Below are 15,204 nucleotides of genomic sequence, written 5' to 3'. Positions count from 1 at the left end.
AGGGGGAAACCAAGGCTCGGTGCAGTTGTGAGCCTCCCACAAGCCCCCGTTGTCAGGCACTCTGGCCTCCCTGGCCCGGCCCCGGTGTTAGAATCGGGGACGTGGGCCGAGGGCCAGGCCAGCTGACTCAGCTGCTCCCGCTCACCCCCCTCAGAGCTCGGGTCAGCCACGAGGCCCCTGGCGAGCGCCACGTCCTCGACTCCCTCCCCTCCTGTTCTGGGAGAGGCCTGTGGTGCACAAGGCCCCGGTCAGGCGTGAGCCATGTGGCCCAGACTCAGCCCTTGGCAAGGGGGATCGGGGCCGGCTCCCCTGGCACACGTTGGGCAGCACCGTCTGCTCATGTGTAACGTGCGGGCCGCGGTCAGAGCCTCGGAGAGCTACACAAGGGGGGCCGTGATGCTGGTGGGAGGGGAGAAATCCGCCGTCCGGCCCTCGTGCCCCTGCCTTAGCTGGAGGGACCGTGGCCGGAGCCAGTCCTTCCCTGAAGGCCCGGGGCAGGCGCCAAGTCCCCGGCCTGCTGCTGACCTCTGGGTCTTGGTTGGGAGAGCTTGGGCCAGGGCCCATCAGGCCACGCCGGGGCTCCCCGCCAGGAGACTCCAGGCACTTCCAGTAACTCCCCGTCCTCAGGGAAGTTGGCTGCAGGCGGGAGGAGGATTCTGGACTCTGTCGGCCCCTAGGGTGAGGAGGGGAGGAGGAGGCACGTGGACTGAGCAGCCTTGTTGGAGGAAAGTGGTTGGGGCTTGAGAGGTGGAGCGGGGCTGGAGGCCTGGAGACAAAGCAGAGGAGACGGCTGGGGGCCCTCAAAGGCCTGCCTCAGGGGGCCCTCAAAGGCCTGCCTCAGGGGGCCCTCAAAGGCCTGCCTCAGGGGGCCCTCAAAGGCCTGCCTCAGGGGGCCCTCAAAGGCCTGCCTCAGGGGGCCCTCAAAGGCCTGCATCAGGGGGCCCTTGAGGGCCTGCATTAGGGGGCCCTTGAAGACCTGCAGTAGGGGGCCCTTGAGGGCCTGCATTAGGGGCCCTCTCTGCCACTTCCTGGCTGTGGGACTGAGGGCATGTCCAGAAATGTCTCCTCATATATAAAACAGAGACAAAGCTCAGCCCACTCCTCACCTCCCAGGCTGTGTGGCCCAGGAGCAAAGGGATGAGAGCCTGAAATGGGGTGGCGGCCTCTGGGCTGAGCAGAGGGAAGGAGGAAGGAGCCAGAGCTTGTGGAAGTGAATGGACCAGACAACGCTTGGCAGCCACTTAGCCCAGAGAGGGGAGGGCCGGTTAGGTGGGCAGGTGCTTGTTGGCTTGACCCTGGCAGGGAAAGAAGCTGAAGGTTATTTGTTTGTGAATCCGGATCATTCTTGGAGGAGTCTGAGTGAGGGGCAGGTTTGGTGGAGAGTAGAATGATTTCAGTCCTGGATGCTAATCCGGCCCTTCTGGTGGGAGCTGTGGGCGGCAGCTGGGCCAGCTTGGGAGGGCAGGGCTTTGGCTGTGAGGGACCATGGGGCCCAGGGGCGAGGATGAGACCAAGAGGCAAAAAGACGAAGCCCGAGGCCCCATTAATGAATTAATTACTTTTAGCACACACTGCTTACGAATCAGCTGGGAGAGAAAAGTCAGTACAAAGGGCAAAACCATGGGAGAGGGGAAAAACAAAAAAGTGAGCCTAGTGCTGCTTTACATCCAGTCTCTTCAGTTCTTTTCTGGCTGCAGATGCATTTTCTGTGCAAAGTCTCCTGGGATTGCTCTGGATCCCTGACTGCTGAGAAGAAGCAGGTCTCTCATAGCTGAGCATCACATAATCTTGCTGTTACTGTGCACAGTGTCTTCCCGGTTCTGCTCTTTCCACTCAGCATCAGTTCCTTTCAGTCTTTCTCTAAAATAGACTTGTTCATCATTTTTTATAGAACCATAATATTCCACTACTTTCATGCACCACAACCAATGCCAACTGATAGGCATCCATTCATTTTCCAGTTTCTGGCCACAAACAGAACTGCCACAAACATTCGTGCACATACAGGCCCCTTTCCCTCCTTTAGTATCTCCGTGGGATACTTGAGCATAGTTCCAAATTGCTTTTCAGAATGGCTGGATGTGGTCACAACTCCTCCAATGATGTATCAGTGTCCCTGTTTTCCCGCATCCCCTCCAACATTTATTATTATCTTTTCCCGGCATCTCAGCCAATCTGAAGGGTGTGAGGCCTAGAGTTGCCTAGAGCTTTGCGAGAGAAGGACCTTGCCAGGGTCACCAGAAGAGGACTCGGGCCCGGACCTCCTGCAAGGAGGCTGAGAGCAGCGCTGTACCCCCCACCCCACCCCGGTACATCTGCGCTGAGGGAGAGGCGCTGGCTGGGGCTCGGCTCTGATGTGACTCAGTCTCCCTCCTGTCTCCCCCCCCCCCCAGGAAGCTCTCGAGCCTCGAGTACCTTGACCTGTCCAGCAACAACCTGTCGGAAATCCCCGCGGGGCTGCCCCGCAACATCGTGCTTCTGCACCTGGAGAAGAACGCCATCCGCAGCGTGGGGCCCGACGTGCTGACCCAGATCCGCAACCTGGAGTACCTGCTGCTGCACAGCAATAAGCTCAAGGCCAAAGGCATCCACCCACTGGCCTTCCAGGGCCTGAAGAAGCTGCACACGGTGCACCTGTACAACAACGTCCTGGAGCGGGTGCCGGGCGGGCTCCCCCGCAGGGTCAGGACCCTCATGATCCTGCACAACCAGATCTCTGGCATTGCCCGCAACGACTTCGCCACCACCTACTTCCTGGAGGAGCTCAACCTCAGCTACAACAAGATCACCAGCCCCCAGGTGCACCGTGACGCCTTCCGCAAGCTGCGGCTGCTCAAGTCCCTGGACCTCTCGGGGAACCTGCTGCAGACGCTGCCCCTGGGCCTCCCCAAGAACGTGCAGGTGCTCAAGCTGAAGAGCAACTACCTGGGAGCTGTGGCTCGCGGGGCCCTGGCCGGCATGGCCCAGCTGCGCGAGCTCTACCTCACCAACAACCGCCTCAGGAGCCGGGCGGTGCCGCCGCGGACTTGGGCCGACCTCGCCAGCCTCCAGGTAGGGCCCGGGGTCAGCCGCCCCCCAGCCTCGGGGCCCGGGTACTGCTGGGTGCTGCTGGGCCCGCAGCCGGAGGCCCGGAGAAGGGGTCTATGGAGTGCACGGGACCTGGGGGTTAGAGCCGGGCGGTGCCATCTCGGACCTGGGCCGACCTCACCAGCCTCCAGGTAGGGCCCGGGGCCAGCCGCCCTCCAGCCTTGGAGCCTGGGTATTGCTGGGTACTGCTGGGTCCACAACCAGAGGTCCGGGCAGGGGCCTGAGGGTTAGGGCTGGGGGAGCCTGGGAGAGCCTGGGGGGAGACCGGGGCCCTCAGAAATTTGTAATAAGGGCACGTTGATAATTGGCCAACCTGGGATCGGAGGCCTTTGGACCCCAAATGGGCCCCAATACTCTGCACTGGCCAACTTGGTTGATCTGGTTTATAACCTGGGATTTAGTAGCATATCAAGGGGATGGAGAGGATCTGGACTGTGGCCCCCACCCAGCCCCCGCCCCCACTCCTTCACCCTCCTAATGTGTCCGTATCTAGGAAATAGAGGAGGACACATTTTTATCACAGGGAAGTCGGCCCAGAGGTGCCCATTACGTACAACATTACACAGACACAGGGAGAGCGTTAGCAGGCAGGGAGCACTGAGTTCGAATCCTAACTTGGCGAGCTTGGGCAAGTCCCCTGACCTTGGCGTCCAAGACAGCGCCCAGAGCCCATCTGTCACAGAAGATCTTGCTGACCTGGGAGGGAGTTTGCATGTTGGTAGTTCTCTCTGTGGATTAAATTAGGGGCTCAGATCTTCTATCCCTACCCCATAAGAAGGAGGAGACCCACAGACCCACAGCTGAGTTCAGTCCATGCCCAGATGTGTGTGAGATGTGTGACTGCAGGTCAGTCACTTCATTGACCTTCGGTTTCCTCATCTGTAAAATGGGGCTCATAAAAGCAGGGCTGTGAGAATAAAGTGAGATACATGTACAAAGTGCTTTGCAAACCTCAAAGGGCTACGGAAAATCAGCTGTGGTTATTCTCCTTGCTATCACACATTGCTGTCTATCTCGCCACGTCTGCTTGTGCCCGGGCTCCCAGAACGGGTGTGGGTCTCTGCTGCTGGAGATCATGGGTGCCCTTTCCGGGCCCTGGGGCATGCTGGGAGAGGGGGGGGCAGGGAGGGCCCTCAGTCTCCTCTGGGGCCCGGTGTGGGGGCAGAAATGGCCTCGGCTCCCTTAGGCTGGTGCCAGAGGGGCCTGGGCCCTGACGGGGCTGGACAGTTGTCCATGTGCTGTCGGTGAGTGGCTGAGCTCCCGGGGGATCCAGAGGCTTCCTGGCCCGGCGTCACTCTGCGGCCTGGGGTGAAGAACGGGGCATCCTACTGGGGACTTGTGGTGTTCACCTGGGAACGGGAGGCCAGACAAAGTCGTGGTCACGGGGATCACATCTGAGGGAACAGCTCAGAGATCTGGGGTCAGGGCGGGAAGGAGCCCCAGGGGCTTCCCACCCTCTCCCTGGGAAACTGTGAGCTCTCTTCCCCATGACCGAGCTCTCTGCTCCCCGACGAGCCAAAGAGACGTGCGGGAGGGTGCGGGTCCTCATGCTGTGATCCCTGGGGCCTCGGGCTCTGCCCTCACTCCCAGCATCCCGGGGCAGCTCCACGCTGGGCCCTGGCTCCTCTCGACCCCCGGTTCTGCTCCACCTGCACGTGCAGGGCCTGGGGCTCTGGGGGGTGGCTCCCCTGGTGGCCAGCTCAGAGGCAGCTGGTCAGAGCTCCGGGCCCTGGGTTCTGGAGTTCATGGACCCGCGTTTAGGGCCTGCCAGTGATCCTACCTATGTGGCTTTGGACAACCTCCCTCCCTGTAAAATGAGAGCATTATGAGCCAGCACAGAGCCTTGCAGCCGCTCTCTGAGGTAGAGCCAGAGTCGATTGGGGTTAAGTGACTTGCCGAGGATCACAGAGCTCCTAAGGGTCTGGGCTGAATTTGAATTCAGGTCCTCCTGCCTCCAGCTTGAGACAGGAGAATAGGTGCAGTTTTAGAAACCCTGTCCCTGCCACCTCCTGCCTGTGCGCCCTTGGCCATGTGATTTCCTTCCTTATGAAGGTGGGGGAGGGGGTAGACTCAGTGTTCTATGAGCTTGTGACCCTGGGACCCCCGATCATCCAGGATAGAGCAGGATTCAGCCTAATTCAGTGCTCATTAATTAGGACCTACTGTGTGCCAGACACTATTAGGTGCTGGGGCTACAAACCAATGGACTTTGTCTAAGGCAGCTTCTGTTCCCTTGGGGGAAGGTGCCGTCCCCGGAGCACAGTAGCCCTGTTCTGGTGGGTTTATCCAAAAGGATCTGGGGGCACTCAGAACTGGGGGGGGGTCAGGCCGGCCAGAACATGTGCGAACTTCTGAGGGCTCTGAAGCAGAGGTGGGAGGGGGCGCATTCTGGGTGCAAGGGCCAGCCTGGGCAGAAGCCGATGTGGCAGATGGACTGACTGTTGGCTGGGGGAGCCGGCAGAGCGTGCAAAGGAGAGCTACGCGAGCAGGCAAACCCTGGCCAAAGCCAGACTGTGCAGGGCTGTCAGAGCCAGGCAGGAATCTGTGTCTGATCTGTGGCAGAAGGAGCAGGGGGGTCATCGAGCAGAGGGTCACCAAGCAGGGAGGTCATCAAGCATGGAGGTCATTGAGCAGAGGGGTCATCGACAGAGGGGTCATCGAGCAGGGAGGTCATCAAGCAGAGAAGTCATCGAGTAGGGAGGGTCATCGAGCAGGGAGGTCATTGAGCACGGGGGGTCATCGAGCAGGAGGGATCATTGAGTAGGGGGGTCATCGAGCAGAGAAGTTATCGAGCAGGAGGGTCATCAAGCAGGGGGGTCATCGAGCAGGGGGGTCATTGAGTAGGGGGGTCATCAAGCAGGGAGCACCGTGGCCAGCCCTGGGCCGGAGAAATATCATCTGACTGCTGTGGAGAGAGTGGATAGGAATGAGCAAGGGCTGGAGTCCAGGAAACCAAACAGGTTTAAAGCAATTCAGCAGCGTTTGGGGGGTTGGCTGTGCGTCTGGCTCTGTGTGGGACCTGGGGTTGGCTGGTGGGAGGGACACCCGCAGGGGACAAGGTTCTTGCCCTCAGGAAACTTAGCCCAGATCCCCAGAAACAAGAGGAGCTGCGCCACAGCCCATCTCTCCCTTTCTCCATTTCCTAACTTAGACCCTCCCCAGTGCCTGGAATCAGCTTCACCCCCTCTAGCTTCCTCCTCCATCTGCCAAAGTCCTTCAAGACCCAGCCCAGGTGACCCCTTCTTCAGGAAGCCCTCCTGGACAGGACCGTTATTTTTCCAACTTTTTTTTTTTTATTATAGCTTTTTATTTACAAGTTATATGCATGGGTAATTTTTCAGCATTGACAATTGCAAAATCTTTTCCAACTTTTCCCCTCCCTCCCTCCCTCCACCCCTTCTCCGCAATGGCAGGTTGACCAATATATATTAAATATGTTAAAGTATATATACTTTATATAAGTATACATGTCCAAACCGTTATTTTGCTGTACAAAAAGAATCAGACTCTGAAATAGTGTACAATTAGCCTGTGAAGGAAATCAAAAATGCAGGTGGGCAAAAATATAGGGGTTGGGAATTCTATGTAGTGGTTCATAGTCATCTCCCAGAGTTCTTTCTCTGGGTATAGCTGGTTCAGTTCATTACTGTTTTTTTGGAACTGATTTGGTTCATCTCATTGCTGGAGATGGCCACGTCCATCAGAATTGATCATATAGTATTGTTGTTGAAGTATATAATGATCTCCTAGCCCTGCTTATTTCACTCAGCATCAGTTCCTGTCAGTCTCTCCAGGCCTTTCTGAAATCATCCTGCTGGTCATTTCTTACCAAACAATAATATTCCATAATATTCATATACCACAATTTATTCAACTGTTCCCCCACTGATAGGCAGCCACTCAGTTTCCAGTTTCTGCCACAAACATTTCTGCACATGTGGGTCCCTTGCTTTGGGAGATAAGCTCAGTAGAGACACTGCTGGGTCAAAGGATATGCACAATTTGATAACTTTTTGAGCATAGTTCCAACTCTTTCTCCAGAATGGCTGGATATGTTCACAATTGCACCAACAATGTATCAGTGTCTCAGTTTTCCCACATCCCCTCCAACATTCCGCATTATCTTTCCCTGTCATTCTAGCCAGTCTGACAGGTGTGTCATGATATCTCAGAGTTGTCTTAATTTGCATTTCTCTGATTAATAACGACTTTTTCATACAACTAGAAATGGTTTTAATTTCTTCATCTGAAAATTGTTCATATCCTTTGACCATTTATCAATTGGAAAAATGGCTTGATTTCTTATAAATTAGAGTCAATTCTCTGTATATTTTGTTTTTCTGACTTTTCTGTGTTGCTTGGCCAGACCATCTCCTTCTTTGGCTTTCCCACGCTTGCCTCTCTTCTTGGTGTTATTTGAGCAGCGGTTTCCCCTCTCATCAGGCAGATCTGTGGTGAATGAAACGCTGGGCTTGGAGTCAGGAGTAAATCTTGGACACCGCTGGGCTGAGGGATCCTGGGTAGTTTCCTCATCTATAATAACTTGTGAGCCTCAGAATGCTTTGGATCTAGGTGGCAATCGCTAAGTCTCTGTGAACTGAAGTGACTGAATGGAGACCACATAGAGCTTGGTCTCCTGAGTCCCAGCTGGATGCTCCGGTTTGGCTTTCACACTGGCAGCTGTGGGATCCGGGGGAGCCTCCAGGTGGCAGACCCCCCATCTTCTGTAAAATGGGACCCTAACCCTGGCACTGTTGTACAACACAACATCCAGCTCTGTTTCTTAAGAGCTCATGTGGGGCAGAGGGAGGGGGGTTCTGGGGCTTGGGTGGTGGCCCTGCTCCCACCCCAATCTTGTTGCTTCTCCAAATCTGGAGGAATTAAATTCCACTCCCTCTCCTCTTAACCCCTTCCTATCTATCTCCCCACCTCCCTATACCCCCTTCAGCTGCTCAACATGGCCGGGAACCAGCTCACAGAGATCCCAGAGGGGCTGCCCGAGTCCCTGGAGTACCTCTACCTACAGAACAACATGATTAGCTCCGTGTCTGAAAATGCCTTTGAGTCGACCCCCAATCTCAAGGGGATCTTTCTCAGGTAGGAGGCTGGGCGGGGCCCCAGGATGCAGGGCCAGAACATACCCAGAGAATCTTGGGTTTCCTCCAGTACTTCTCCTTGTGCCTATTGTCCAGCATCCCCTGGGAGCCCCCCAGATCCCAGGCCAGGGTTTTCCTAATTCAGTTCATTTAACACAGAGCACTAGAATGTGGACTGCTGGAGTGGACAGAACCTTAGAACCTAAGATGCCAGAGCTGGAAGAGACCAGGGAGGTTACTGAACTCATCGTCCCCATCTTATGGGAGAAGATAGGGAGTCTGGGTCTCCTCGGGAGACATGACGAGGTGGCTGCAGAGCCAAGAGTAGATCCAGCAAGCCTTTACCCAGCACCTATTATGGGCCCACTTATGGAATTGTGGGAGAAACAAAATGGAGCCTTAGCCTAAGGATCTGCAGGTTGGCAGCCTTACTAACTAGCTGGGTTTCTTGGGTCTTACCCCAAAAACCTCAGAACTGGACAGGGACCTCGGAGATCCCCCAGTCCAGCCTGTGTCTGAGTAAGATCCATCACCCTGAACAGCTCCAAGTAGGGCTAGTCAGCCTGCGGATCCCCTCACTCCCCAAGGAGTCAGCCCTTTTTCACTGTTGGACAGCTCCCAGCCAGGAAGTTCCCCTCTACTGACTTCTCCCCAGTTTCTGCCCCTCACTCCTAGTTCTGTTCTCTAAGTGGCAGCTAGGATGTCCTCCCCAAGTCTTTTCTTCTCTGAGCTCATTTCATCCAGTTGATCCTCTTTGTTGATCCTGAGTCCCCTCCCCTGTCTCACCAAGATCTCTTCTAAAATTCTCCGTCCAGATAAGGAAACAACGCTTCATATGTGAACTTCTTTTGCATTCTGTGAAATCTGTTCTCTCCGGCTCTTGGGGGCACGTCAGGTCCTGGCCAACCCGCTCCTCCCTGCTGTTCCTACCCTTTCCATTTCCAGGGCCCAGCCTCTTTCCTCCCTCTGACCCGGTGGTCTGTAGCCGGCCCTTCCCACGGTATTGTACCAGTTTTCCTCTCCACTTCTTTTCAGCCGCTTCTTCCTGGTTCCAGATTTTGGATCTCCTCACATGGCGTGTTTTCTTAATATACCACCCTACCCCTTCAGACCAATCTCTGTTTTAAATAAGAAATCTGCTATTTCCAGGCTTCTGCAGTTAGTGTACTGGAGTTGTTTTGTTTTTGTTTTTTGTTTTTACCTGAGATGAAGGAGGACAAGGACAGATTCCAGGTGAACTTGGATGGGAAAATGTCACCTCTATTTCAGTAGAATTGGTTCCTTTGTAAGCTTGTGATTTTTGTTTGGGGCATTTAAAAACAACCCTCTGAGAGGAGATCCTTATGGCTAAAGGAATCCTGGACACAAAAAAGGGTGAGGGTCTTGGGGAGAGTGGATGGAGGGCCAGCCTGGCATCAGGTTCAAGGTCTACCTCCAAAGCATACTGGCTGTAAGGCTCTGGGCATTGGGGAAATTAGGGGGTAGCAAGAAACCTGAGTTCAAATCTTGCCTTAGACACTTAGTAACCGTGTCCTTGGGTCCCTTTAACCTCGTTGTGCCTCGGTTTCTCATCTGTTAAATGAGGGAACCACTTCTAGGACTAAGGTCCTTCTGATGTAAACCTGGGATGAAGGCCCTCCATGTTGGGACTTAATTGGAAGCACAACCCCATGGCCCGTTGCATGGCTCCTTGTTCATCCTGTGTCACTGCTAACGCCCTGAAGGCCGATCTTTGCATCGAAGGCTGATGGCCTGTATGTCTGTGGTGGACACTCCCGGCCAGGAGCGTGGGATGGACAGCCCTGACTCCCTCTGTCTCCTTGGATGTTGTCTTCTCTGTGTCATGGCCTTCTGCTTTCTGTGGTCGCTGGCTTGGAAAATGTCCGGGGGCTGTTTCTTCCCTCCGCCCCCCCACCGGTCAGAGCTAGGAGTCTCACGCTGGGATGCCCTGCGTCCTGGCCAAGGACCTGTCACTCTCACATGGAGCCCTGGCCCGAGAGTCTGTGTCTCGGTTTTAGACACTTGGATTACAGCCGCCCAGCGTGGGGAGGGAGCTCGGCAGCAGCTAGTCAGTCTGAGCCGTGCTCGAAGAGTTCTGGGGGCCACAAACCCAAGCAAGGGCACCCAGCCCTGCCTTCTGGCCTTTAGTGGCCCATTAGAAGGTGGTTTCCCACAACACTGAGCAGCTTTTCCTAGTTCCGGCGTCAGGGTCCAGAGCACCAAGGCAAGGCCTTTCCTCCATGGCAATCTTTCTCGAAGGCAGCCAGCTGGTTCCCTCAGGCTTCCTTTTAGATTTCACTGTCCTAGTTCCCCCAACAGATCATTTTGTGGCAGGCCCTCAGGACCCTCCCTTATCCTGCCACCATCTTCAGTTTATCCATCATCTTCCCTAAAAGGGGCATCGACAAGTGAAAATAGCGCTCCCAGCGTGCTCTGACCTCCTTGTCAGTGCTGTGCCTCTTACTAAATGCAGCCTGTAATTTCATTAGCCTTTTTTCCCTGCTTTATGACCCTCAGGTTGAACTTGTGGCCCACCCAAACCCCCAAATTGTTTTCAGATGAACTGCCAGCCAGCCAAGTCTAATACTTGGTATGTAAGATATTGTATACTTAGATGTAAGATGTATTTGTATGTATGTATACACATACATATACTTTTTTAAAAAAACCCACTTCAACTTTTTTATAACCATTTATTGATATATTATTATGGTATGTGCCTGGCACTGTGCTAAGCACTTTAGAATTATTTTCTCATTTGATCCTCATAACTGTAGGAGGTATTATCCCCATTTTACAGTTGAGGAAACTGAGGCAGGGAGTTCAATGACTTGCCCAGGATCACACTATTAGCAAGTATCTTAGGGTGGATTTGAACTCAGATCTTCCTGCCGCAAGGCCAACTCTGTGTACTCTGCCATTCTGTCTCTGAAGGTGTCACATTCAGCCCAATTGAATCTTGTCTTCTTGGCCTGTGCAGGTTTAACAAGCTGGCTGTGGGAGCCGTGAAGGAAAGCACCTTCAAAGGGCTGGCGCACCTGCAGGTGCTGGACATCGAGGGCAACTTTGAACTGGGCGAGGGGTCCAAGAATCGCAGGCGCCCAGAAGAGGAGGAAGAGGAGGAGGAGGAAGAGGAAGGCGAGGAGGAGGAGGAAGATGAGGAAATGAGATAGCCAAGGGAGCAGGATTGGCCCAGGTAGGGCTGGGCTGGGCCTGGGAGGGAGGGCAGGGAGGCAGCTCCCAGGCAGGACTGGGACTTGTAGGCCTAAAGGGTCATCCCAGACAGATGCTCTCGGGCTCCCAGAGCCCCCCTTTGTCCCCTGGGAAGCAGGAGGGTCTCGTTGTCTTGGGAACGTTTGCCTCTAACACCCACTCCCCCCACCCCACCCCCCACCCTCGTCCAGAAATTTCTCTTTAACTCTGGTCTACTGCCCTCATCCTGGAGTCCCAGGGTCTCAGACATTTTCCTGCTGTGGCTAGGGTCTGGGCCAGACTCTGCTGGAGGCGGGGACAGGGTCTGCCTTCTCCTTAGTGAGGGGCCTGTGCCACAGTTTGTTCCCTTATTATAGGGCTCCTCAAACTTTAAATAGGGGGCCAGTTCACTGTCCCTCAGACTGTTGGAGGCCGGACTAGAGTAAAAACAAACACTTTGTTTTGTGGGCCTTTAAATAAACTTCCTAGCCCCAGGTGAGGGGGATAAATGTCCTCAGCTGCCGCATCTGGCCTGCAGGCCGTAGTTTGGGGACCCCTGGGCTGTGGAAGAAACCCCTACACGATGAATTTATGTAGATTTGGGCGTGGCCGGGCGGTGCTTTATTGATAATGTAGGTGTGTGGCTGTGGGATGTGTGCATGGGGCGAGTGGAGGATGGCGATGTATCAGGGGCACATGTCTCTGTCCAGTAGGGCTGGGTTGGGCTATCTCGGGGGGAGCATCCTGCTTTAGGCACCAAGCTCCGTTGTTTTCAAGCTGCCCAAGGACTGCAAGTGCCCTTAATTTTGTCACCCTGGACAAAGCCCCATCTCCCTACCCTAGTCTGCCCTTGGTAGAAGCTTCCATGTCCCTCTTCCTCTGGTGCCTCGTGGCACTGGAGGGGAGACTCTGGTCTTCCAGGACCAATTCAAGAGCACGGACGAGTCTGAGGGCAAACTGGAAAGGAGGCCAGTTATCTGTGGAGGGGGGAGGGGGGTAATTGGTATGACGTCAGCTCTTAGGGAAGGTCTCTGAAGTTGGAGAGGGGCCCTGAGGAAGGGGATGATGGGGGTGGGGGCCTGGCCAGGCCGACAAAGCCTCCCAGGTTCTCTGCTTGTGTCTCCCACAGGACAGCGGATGGAAAATGATGTCTCTCTCGGTGTCTGTGTATTTATACCCCGGAGCTTCCTCCCACCCAGCCGCCCAGCGTAGTCCCAACTACCCGGCCACACCCCCAGCCTCTCTCTGGCTCTCTGTCCCTCCCTCTGACTGACTGACTGTCTGTCTTTCTCTCCCTCCCTTCCCCCCTTTAAACTGCCCCTGTCTCTGTCTCTTTCTATCTCCCTCCCTTTCTGCTTCTATCTGTCTCTATCTCTGTCTTTCTGTCTTTTTCCTTTCCCTCCCTTTTTGTCTATCTTTCTGTCTCTGTCTCTATCTCTTTCTGTCGATCTCTCTCCCTTCTCCCTTCTTTCTGACTCTCTTTCTATCTCCCTCCCTTTCCCACTCTGTCTTTTTCCTCTTCTTCGGTCTTTCTCTCTCTTTCTTACACACACACACCCAGCTACCCTCCAGGCCCCCTAATCCTGGGCTGGGGGAGCCTCGCTTCCCTTCCGCCGGCAGCCATTTCCAGCCCCCGGAGGAAAAGGCCGGGGCTCTCCAAGTCTTGGCCGCCTCCCACTACACAAAAGCTGGCTTTTGTTCCTCCAGGCTGTGGGCAGGAGCCTCCAGGGAGGCTCCCCACGGTCCAGTCCCTTCCCCCCCCCCCCAGGCTCGCCCACCCCCTTGGGGGCTCCAGCCCGGCTGAGGGTGTCCCCCTGCTCCGCCCCAGCCGCCTTCCCTCCAGAGAGACTGAGTGCCCCGAACTTGCGGCCCGGGAGGACTCGGAGCCGCCTGGCCAGGTGCGCCCTCAACCGCCCTGTGGCCCCGCTCTCAGCGTCCTCCGTGGCCACAGAAAACTCACACTCCCATAGCCCAAGAAGCCCCTGTCGGGCCCTGCGGAGTCTTTGCTTAGGACCTGAAGACCTTATGTTGGGGGCTGGGGGAGGGGCTGGGGTGGCGGCCGATCTGGACCGAGGCAGGCGGAGATCCTCTTCCTGACAGGGTTAGAGTCACTTATTCCGGCAGGTTTGGTGGTGGATTTCTTCATGTTTTGTTTTGTTTTGTTTTTAAAGAAAGAAAAAAATTCATTTTTGTGCCTTGTTAAAAAAATAATATAAAAAGCATATTCCTTCCCTTGTGGCCCCGGGTGCTCCCCTGCGTCGCATTTTGCTTTCTTTCCCGGCTCCTCCCTGGAAGAATGGCTCCTGCTTGGACAGGCTGAGAGAGCCTGGCACACAATAGGCGCTTAATAAATGCTTATCGACTGAGTGGGCCCAAAGCAGCCAGAACAGGACTTAGTGCTCCGCTTCAGAAACTCCAGGCTGGGGGACAAACCGGGCGGGGGGCAGGGGGCGGGGAGCAGAGGAAAAGCCTTGCGGGAGAACAGACCCAGGGTGAGTGGGGGGAAGGGGGGTGCAGGAACACACTGAGCCTGCGCAAGCTTCAGCTGCGGGCTCAGCAGCGGCCAGGAGCCCAGAGCCAGGCCCAGGGGTCCTGTCCCCCTCGGACACTGAGGAGGGGAGACAAGCCCGGTTCTGTGCTTCGGCCGCCCCTTCCCAGCACCAGGTTCTTGGGCCCCTGGAACGTCTGAACTCTGGGTGCCCTTGGAATGTGTAACGGAGGACAGGGAAGCCTAGAAAGCTCTAGAACCCTTTGCGCAGCCGGTCGTAGGCAGCTGGGGCCCCAGAGCCCTGGTCCGGCTTCTCCATTTACCGGGAGGAAGCGGCGCCCACCCAGCTCTGAACAACGGCTTATCCCACAGAGCTCGCGGGGAGGGTTCCTGACCAGAGTCCCTTCCGAGGGGTTTCTGGCTCTGAGGTTCCATGCGGTCCTGTCCTCCTCGCCGGCAGGGGGAGCCGGGACCTCTGGCAGCAGTGTCTCCTACAAGGGTCCCAAGGGCCCTCCCCGGGAGGGAGTCACTCCTTGCGGGAACCGCTCTGATCGCAGCCCCTGCATCTGCCCAGGACTTACCTCCCACACTGTGGGCCGAGACCTCATTGGCTTCCCTGCCTTCCAGGGCTCCCTGGGCGAGCTCACCCTGGAGGCCGGGCCTCTTGCACCCTCATTCCGTGTGGGACATTCTCTATCTCGGTGGGGCTCCCGTCCGGGAGCTGCTTCAGACTTCCACTGACCACAAGAAACCTTTTCTTTTTTAAATAGTTTTTGGGTTTTTTGCTGAGGCAGTTGGGGTTAAGTGACTTGCCCGGGGTCCCCCAGCCAGGAAGTGTGAGGTGTCTGAGGTCACATTCGAACTCAGGTCCTCCTGAAATCACTGTGCTATAACTGCCCGCTCACAAGAAACCTTGAGAAATCTTTCCTAAAAGCCCCTCCCCCTTCTGGAGGAGCGCCTCCTTCCAAGCAGGGCCCAGTCAGTCGTCCAGCCCTGACGGGCACAAGCGGCCCCCTGATCCTCTCCCCTCTGGCGCTTGGGGGCACCAGGAGGGCGGGGCCCGCAGACGGTTGGTCCTGAGTGACGAGGCCGCCAGGCCCGTCTCCCGTCTGGGAAGGGCCACGCTCCACAGTCACATGGATCACTCTCATAAAGGTTTCACAAAGGAACATGGGATTTTTCCTTCCAGCTTACAGTGAGGACAGTGAGGCAAGAAGTCTCCTCCCCGGGGCTGTCCCACAAAGGCATGGAAGTGGCCTAGATGCTGTCTGAGAACCTGGGCACAGTCTGGGGGAGCCCCTGCCTCTGGGTCCCCCATGTGTCTGGAAGCTCCAATGTGGG

General features: G+C 55.8%; 1 protein-coding gene across 1 annotated transcript in view; it reads left to right on the top strand.

The window, feature by feature from the left end:
- The window catches only part of PODN (podocan), a 41,636-nt gene extending 28,945 nt beyond the window's left edge, over positions 1 to 12,691 (top strand). The window contains exons 8-11 of the mRNA XM_031969097.1: positions 2,394 to 3,051; positions 8,036 to 8,184; positions 11,164 to 11,379; positions 12,505 to 12,691. Of these exons, the coding sequence (XP_031824957.1) occupies positions 2,394 to 3,051; positions 8,036 to 8,184; positions 11,164 to 11,356 (1,000 nt within the window). The 3' untranslated portion in view covers positions 11,357 to 11,379; positions 12,505 to 12,691. The remainder of the gene's footprint in view (positions 1 to 2,393; positions 3,052 to 8,035; positions 8,185 to 11,163; positions 11,380 to 12,504) is intronic.
- The last annotated feature ends 2,513 nt before the right edge of the window (positions 12,692 to 15,204 follow it).

The sequence above is a fragment of the Sarcophilus harrisii genome, chromosome 4 (genome assembly GCF_902635505.1).
Source record: "Sarcophilus harrisii chromosome 4, mSarHar1.11, whole genome shotgun sequence".
In the NCBI taxonomy this organism is placed as follows: domain Eukaryota; kingdom Metazoa; phylum Chordata; class Mammalia; order Dasyuromorphia; family Dasyuridae; genus Sarcophilus; species Sarcophilus harrisii.
The sequence above is the reverse complement of the archived record's forward strand: the minus strand, read 5'-3'. Positions and strand labels throughout refer to the sequence as shown.